A 7,613-nucleotide genomic window follows, 5' to 3' on the forward strand; every position below is an offset into this window, starting at 1 on the left:
CAAATCAACTTTCTCATATGATTGTGCAACAGCAACTGCACGGTCATGATGGTTCATATTTTGTTGAATTCCACTCAACACCCGCACATAGGTGTTCATCAACTGTTATAAGGGCAAGTATGGCCATTTTAATGTTCAGGTGGGAAACTTTTCTGACAATCTCCGTATATGCTGATAATAAATCCGTGCGCCCAAATGTCTTCTCTTAGACCCTAACAGCATTCAGTCTGTTTTATTCTTCCGCACTAAAGGTTAAATATCCCTTGGTTGACCATTGTCTTACATACCTTTTCTTGGTAACGAGTATTTTCCTCTACGCTACCGTAAGATTATCCCTCTTCCACACGAACCTATGGCTCACCGTAGTCGTCATCCCTGAATGACAGAGGGACACTCGCTTCAGCGACGTGAAACGGTTAGGAACAATAAAAACAAATAGAATGTAGGTAGGGACGGACGAGTGGCCGTATAGGCCCAGGTTTGCTGCTGTAACAGTTGCGGCGTTTTTTTTGCAGAATCTCGCGGTACGGATAAAGCGCGGAAAATAATCTCCCGGGACGGACAAAAACGTGGAAAGTTTCAAACAATAGTCGAGTCGCGAATCATCACGCCGGTTTTTCCCCCCTCCTATTAAAAATCGCTTATCTAACTGTATATTCCCCGTAAATAATAAATATATAAGAACGAAAGTCCGAAGGTCCAACAGTTTTTTTTATATAAATTTTCTTGGAAGGAGACTTCCTGGGTAACTCTGAGTACACCCCGAAAAGAAGACTCGTTACAATGCATAAAGAAAAATACATAAGTGATGTTTTTTTTTATCGTGAACATATATATCTAACAAGTTTCAACCTCGAATTTCAGCCAGAATCTTAATATTTATCGCTGTGACTGTTCCAAAGACAAAAAAAAATGCGATAGAAGAACAAACAAAGCTCCGGTTGCGAAGCTCCGCAGTTCCGGTTTTTAATCTGATCGATAGTATGTATACGTTATGGAACCTAATCCAGAAAATTTAGAGACTCTCGTTAATGAAGAAGGTAAGTACTTGCTGGTATCTCCAATACGCTCTCGTAAGTCTTGAAAACGAAAGCATCTTCTGTATAGCAAGACATAGATGAGGAACGAATGTCTTTTGTGAAAGCTAACTCTCGAGGTTTCATTATACATATTACGACTATTTGAAAATTAATGGGACCGCCTCCTTTAGAACGGCCTGATTTAAACATTTCCTCGATGATAACAGATTGCGTGTTCGACATAAAAAAAAATAATAATACATATATATGTAATGATAATGTACATTTTAATTCACACATTTCTTTCAATCATAATCGTTTCTTTCCAATATATTCATTAATCTGTTACTTAACTTTAATATCTATTCTTAACTTTCACGCGTTAAGCGTTTCACTTTCAATTTTGTCTAAGCCGCTAAATTAAACAATAAAAAAAATTGTTTTGTGTGCAAAAAGCAAATATTGCGGCAAAAATGTGTATGGACCCATTACAAAATTTTAGGTAAAACAAGTGAGAACGCTACAGTTAAGGAAGGCAGACTATTAGATCCCCTAAAGCATTGCGTTTAATTAATAATACATAAAATTTTCTACACTATTTTTTTTTTAATGCATAATTTTCATGAAATCCCTCCCTTGGACAATGCTTCAACATCAACGTAGACTGAGTGTAGGAAACTTAATTTATTTGTCAAAGTTATTAATATTTTCCAGTTGCTTGCATTATAACAAACTATAAATTAGGCTTTGTCGCCATTGCAAGGTTAGCTTTCATGAGAGGCCCTTTGGATCTACGTGATCCAAACTGCCTGCTGTCGATATACTAAGGACACATTTTCATCATAGAATATTAAAAATTAGACCTCTTTTATGTTATTACGCATTAGAACTCTTATAAAAGTTGGAATCCAAAAAATAGATGTATCTGATCCCAAGTTGGTGAGGTTAATTTTTATATCAAACTACCATTATCAACAAATTTTCATCAAAGAGTACTGAAAATTAGGCCTTTTTGCCGATAGGGTTTTAGTTGCCGTAGGATCGGTTATATGGCTCTAAAAGGGCTCTAAAAATTACGCTATCCAATCGAAACTTCTCACAACGATTTAGAATACCGAAATAATATTACTAAACGATTTTTGCCGCGAAATTCTAAAACTATCAATATTTTTTCTTGCAAAAATTAGCCAAAAAAAACCATTATATATCGAGTGGTCGAAAAGGTAGACCTATCTGAACCATTTTCAATAGCATTCATTCTTCCGCCAAAGCACGCCAGTATACCATCATGAAAATATCTCGAAGAAACGACAACCCAGCTCTACACTTATTAACTGAAAGTGCCCTTCAATGAAAAGTGAATCGACTGCGACAAACCCAAGCGCAAAAGAGTATGCCTTAGCCCAGGATATCCATTCACATAGTACATTACGAGCTGTTAAAACGGAATGAATAAATGTTGCTGCAGATAACTACCGATGTCAGTTGAACAAATTGGACGATGTATTGTTGCAAGAAAGGTTGGCAAAAGCGGTTGACAGACGCAAAGTCATTCTCTTGCATGACAACACTCTGCCGCCCGTTGCAACACTGGTCAAGGATACACTATTGCAGTTCGAATGAGAAGTTTTACCGCACCCGACTTACAGCATACATAGCGCCTTTTGATTAGCACTTGTTCAGACCGATCAGACCGACCCAGCATTGTTTGACTGGCCCGGGTCGATAATTCGATCGCTGCCAAAACAAAATCGTTCACGTTGCCAGATAGCTGGAAAAAATTTGTAGAAAATTATGGAAATTATATTGATCAATATATATTGTATCCATTTTTCTCAATAAATCACTTCTTCAAATCAAAAATGATTAGAATACATTCAAGCACTTATTATTTTACACAATTGCAAAGTTTGCAAAGAAAAAAGGTTTCGAAATTAATCAAAGCAATCGATAAATAAGAGATTTTAGTTAGTGAGTTAAGTCAATATGTGCTTAAGAATAATTTAAAAGTGTGAATGTGTCATTGACATACGCGTAAATACATCAATTGTCCCTGCCACGGCTTAATAGGATCCGAAATTTGCGTCAATTTTTTTAAACTTTCGAAGAGCATTCATCAAATTTGAGACCCTACCTAAGTTCTACGCTCTAAATACATTTTTGTGAACGGTCTACTACAACACCATCACACCCAAATGCGGCCGCTTTCAGAGGTATTACAAACTTGCTACCTTCCCATTGCGTGGGATCAATAAGTAAGTATACGAGAAATATTCAAAATTCTTTCATCAAAATGAAAATATGTTTCAAATACTTTTTAGTAAGTCATCGTTACGTACTGCCAACGGGCCATAGTCAACCACGAGTTGCTAATATACTTATTTTGACTGGCGATCATAATCTCTAGGAAAGTTAATTGTGTTTCTTCTTCACTTCAAATATTACACTTCTAGTTGAAGAAACCAAGTATTCTGCTCAAAATGACAGAAGTCCACCTACTACTTACTAACTGCTATCGACATCGAGTTGCCGTCGCGGTGCGGGTCCTCTTTGCTTACCGTCCTGGGCATCTAAGTAAAAATCTTTTACAAAAATTTTAAACGACGCGGCTTTCATTTTGCAATTAATCGTCTTTTCCCTTGATCGATGTACATATAATATCGGATAGTAATCAAAAGCTCATTCTAAAGGCGCTAGATATGGCACAATGTCAAAGTGCTTGCGAATACTTTTGTACGACTTGTTCTTCGCAAATTTGTAAATGCGATTCGCATCAAAATTAATCGGGAGGTGCACTTGTTTTGTTGTGTCAATGCTGCCAAGCGTTACTGGGTGTGATAAGTTTTGGAACCGCTTGTCGTTGCGGAAAAGTATTCGGTCGATGTTAATACGCGGATTACATCTTATTTGCAATGGCTTTGTAATTATGCCGGTTACAACATATACCCAGTCAACGCGAAATAAAAGTGAATGTAAGATAAGAAATAATGATTAATGAAAGATGATTTTTTTCATACCCACTACCGTAGAATGAAAGCGTAGTTGTTTTGTCACAACGCTTATAATACTTTGGAATTTCTGACCAAAAGTCCGCGAAAATGTATATGTGTTTGGATAATTACTGTTATTTTCATAAATTTAATAGGGAGATAAGCCGGCCTACGCCTGTGGTCAAACAATTAAGAAAGAAAAGAAATATAGAGAAAAAAAGAGCAGTGATAACCCGCACAAGGCTTAAAGAAATGCAAGTCTTCCTGCCAACAATTTACCAACTATCGTCATAAGCAACAAAAGTAGAACTAAGCAAAGGCTCTCAATCAGACGAACATTTTTTTTTATTTTACCTTAGGTGATGGATACACAAACATCGTCTTAAAACAATTGTAGCTTACTCTTTACTTATTCCATTTAAAAATTGTTTATTTTAAAAACAAATAATAAAATTAATTTCATTGTAAATATGGCGAATAAAATTTTTACCTTTGCAGTCAGGGAAACATCAGCAAATTATTTCTTGCATTTTCTCATTCACTTATCATAAATCTACCTGAAAGGCAATCCATGTTCAAAATACGGAATATATTTTTTTTAATTCTCAACATCGTCTGTGTTCATGTAATGAACTGTCAAATATCACAATGCCGTCCTATGGAATATCAACTCAGGGGTGAAAATCAAGTGATTAACATAACTTCCCCGTATTATCCTGGATTTTATGCTACAGGCACAAATTGTCGTTACCGCATAACTGCTCCTCCGGATCATGTAGTTGTCCTGAGTTGTCGTTATGAACTCGTAAGTAGTGAGACAAAACCTATCTCATCCCAATATTAAAAAGAAAATTTTCGTTTTTGTCCCAAGTTTCCCAACATCTGTGATAGCGAATCATTTTTTATATCCTTGGATGGTGATTTTCAATTTCGTGACGCCGAACGATATTGCAGTTCGTCTCAAATGACACGAGTTTCTCATTTTCGTTCGTTGTCAATAGCCTATTATTCATCTCTTGCTGGCACGATGGTACGCGGACGTTTCTTTTGTCATGCTTTTGCACAGCAGCAGGCATGCGATTGCGGATGGTCACCAGATTTGAGGGTAACCAATGGTCAGGAAAGTTTGAAACATGAATTTCCTTCCGTAGTGGCTTTGAGAGATTTGTACGCTTCGCAAAGATTATTTTGTGGCGGCAGTATAAGTAAGGACACGGCTAGCTAAAGAAAATATTTTTAATGGTTGGATTTATTATCGCTCTTACCTTTGTAGTAAGCCATCGTCATATAGTGACCGCTGCTCATTGTGTGGAAAAGCGCAGAAACCTTTCCAACATAATAGCTTATGTAGGCTATCATGATTTAATGAACGGTAAGCGTTATTATGAAATCCACAACTAAAGGGCACAAAGTAAAAATGTTATTTTTTTCTTGTCTACCCACCATCTCGAGCTAATTTAAAAAATGCACTACGCTTCTCTAATAATGGTCGCATTAGATGATCGCTCGATATCACACAACATTTTTCCGCCGTTTCCTACTGCCGTAGCTAGATACTTACGCAAGAATTACGCGCAATTTCCAAATTTGAGTTGACTTTATGAACTTAGCATTTCCTATATCGTATGCCTCTGAAGTTGTCGACTGACGATAGATAGGCAGATTTATTTAGTTAAACAGATGCAGAAACTTCTTATTTTTTATACTCTGACAGTTCGTACGGGTCTACAATACTCCTAATTATCTATTATCGGCCGGGAAAATTTATAATTTGTAACTCATCAAGCACTCACTGCTTTGCAACCCATAATTGAAAAGTATGATGTTATCCATGAATTTGGCATTCACAATGGAATTAAGAAATGAAGTGAATGTTCAACATTCTTCACCTTCACGACAAGATTCTCGCCGATTGGAAACGTAACATAGTCTATCAAAACCATTCTTTTTAGAGAGTTGAGGACCACATGTACACTTCTCATCTTTCTGTCCCTTAAGCAAATTTCTGTAACCGATGGAGCTTCAGTAACGGACAGCATCTGATCGAGCAAACATAGGCAGATAATATTAGCGATTCATGGCATTGAGAGAGCCATCTCTCACGGCCGAAATTTTCGCCATCTCTCTGTTAATAAATAAACAACGCGGCAATAAAACGACACCGCTTCGAGCGGAGATTATTGATCGAAACAAATTTGTATTTCTTCCAAATTAGTCAAGTGGATCCCTGTCAAACCATGAACAATCGAGCGAAACGGGAAATAATCGACAGGCTTCTCTTCATACAACTATGGCGAGGAACGTAGTAGATCTCACTTCAGCGTTTTGTTGAACAGTCGAAATGGATCGAAGGATCGTTATCACACTACGTTATCACTCGTTCGTGTTTGGTATCTGATTTTGACTGTTTTTCAAGCAGCTCATGGTTTAAAGTGATCGGTCGTTATTCGTAGCGCTTATCCATACTTCGTTTGGATCTCTCATAAATACGATTAATGCTTACAAACACTGAAACACAACCTCAAAAATTTCTTATTCGAAAATGATGGGTAAAGAGCGCGATCTCTTGATTTTCTCAACCATTCTAAAGCCATTTGTTGAAAACAAATATTGGACATTACAGTTAAAATAAGCGTCGCAACTTTGACTACAATTTCCCAATTTTTCGGCCGTCGATAAGCACTTTATCTTCCCTGCTATATCGTATAGTGTTTGTTAACAACGCCAGCATGATTTTAATGTGAATTTTCACTTTTTCAGATAACGAGTCATTGTACGCGAATCAATACGGGATACAGAGCATAATTGTTCATCCCGGTTACACTACAGCATCGACGGGGAGGGGTAATGATATCGCTCTACTTGTAACTTCAAAGCCTATAGAATGGTCAAGAGGAGTTGGACCGATATGTCTACCATGGCTGCAACGGTAGGTTTAGAAAGATTAAAAACTTTCGCAGCAAAATTCATGCAATCGATCCGTTTCTCTTAGGAACGAACTCTTTCCTTATGTAACCGTTGACGTAATTGGCTGGGGTACCACATCGTTCGCTGGCTCGAAATCCAATGTGCTACAGAAAGTCCAATTGATGATTTTAGAAAATCATATATGTCAACAGCAATACAATCATAGCATAATGTCTTCACAAATATGTACGTTCGATTATCGGGGTCTAGGACAAGATTCATGTCAATATGATTCGGGAGGACCACTAATTTATAGACAAGCTTATCATATGTTATTGGGTGTGGTAAGTTATGGGCAAAGTTGCGGTCTACGTTATGCAGTCGGCGTGAATACGAGAATTACAACTCATTTGAGTTGGTTATGGGCATACACCCAAGATGACGTATGTGTAAAGCGAAAGTAAAAAGTGATTTTTATATTTTTTTTTTTACATATTCTTTTTGTTTTTATTTTTGTTGTTGTCTGACTTTCTCTATTTTCGTAAGTGGACTCTTTATTGTGCACATTTTGTTACGAGTTTATACATTTAATGACTTAATTTATGCAGGAAAAATATATTTGAAAGATAATGAGTTTCGTTAAGCCTTTGATGTTTATTGTTTGATGATGATGTTGATGATGATAATTTTACGTCTG

General features: G+C 36.8%; 2 protein-coding genes across 2 annotated transcripts in view; both read left to right on the plus strand.

Moving 5' to 3' along the window:
• The window catches only part of LOC119636341 (venom serine protease-like), a 44,847-nt gene extending 40,590 nt beyond the window's left edge, over positions 1–4,257 (plus strand). The window contains exon 7 of the mRNA XM_038031644.1: positions 4,165–4,257. Within this exon, the coding sequence (XP_037887572.1) occupies positions 4,165–4,257 (93 nt within the window). The remainder of the gene's footprint in view (positions 1–4,164) is intronic.
• A 380-nt stretch (positions 4,258–4,637) lies between these two features.
• Positions 4,638–7,380, plus strand: LOC119636342 (venom serine protease-like). The gene is made up of 5 exons (XM_038031646.1): positions 4,638–4,814; positions 4,881–5,214; positions 5,283–5,381; positions 6,770–6,938; positions 7,002–7,380. The coding sequence occupies exons 1-5, from the start codon at positions 4,638–4,640 to the stop codon at positions 7,378–7,380; spliced, it is 1,158 nt and encodes a 385-aa protein (XP_037887574.1).
• The last annotated feature ends 233 nt before the right edge of the window (positions 7,381–7,613 follow it).

This window comes from Glossina fuscipes, unplaced genomic scaffold, assembly GCF_014805625.2.
Source record: "Glossina fuscipes isolate IAEA_lab_2018 unplaced genomic scaffold, Yale_Gfus_2 28, whole genome shotgun sequence".
In the NCBI taxonomy this organism is placed as follows: Eukaryota; Metazoa; Arthropoda; class Insecta; order Diptera; family Glossinidae; genus Glossina; species Glossina fuscipes.

Excerpts from the sequence above, each read along its gene's own strand:
- LOC119636342 (XM_038031646.1), top strand. The coding sequence starts at position 4,638 with ATGAACTGTCAAATATCACAATGCCGTCCTATGGAATATCAACTCAGG. Across the intron at positions 5,382-6,769 it reads CTATCATGATTTAATGAACG|ATAACGAGTCATTGTACGCG; the intron begins GTAAGCGTTATT and ends TCACTTTTTCAG. Across the intron at positions 6,939-7,001 it reads TGTCTACCATGGCTGCAACG|GAACGAACTCTTTCCTTATG; the intron begins GTAGGTTTAGAA and ends CGTTTCTCTTAG.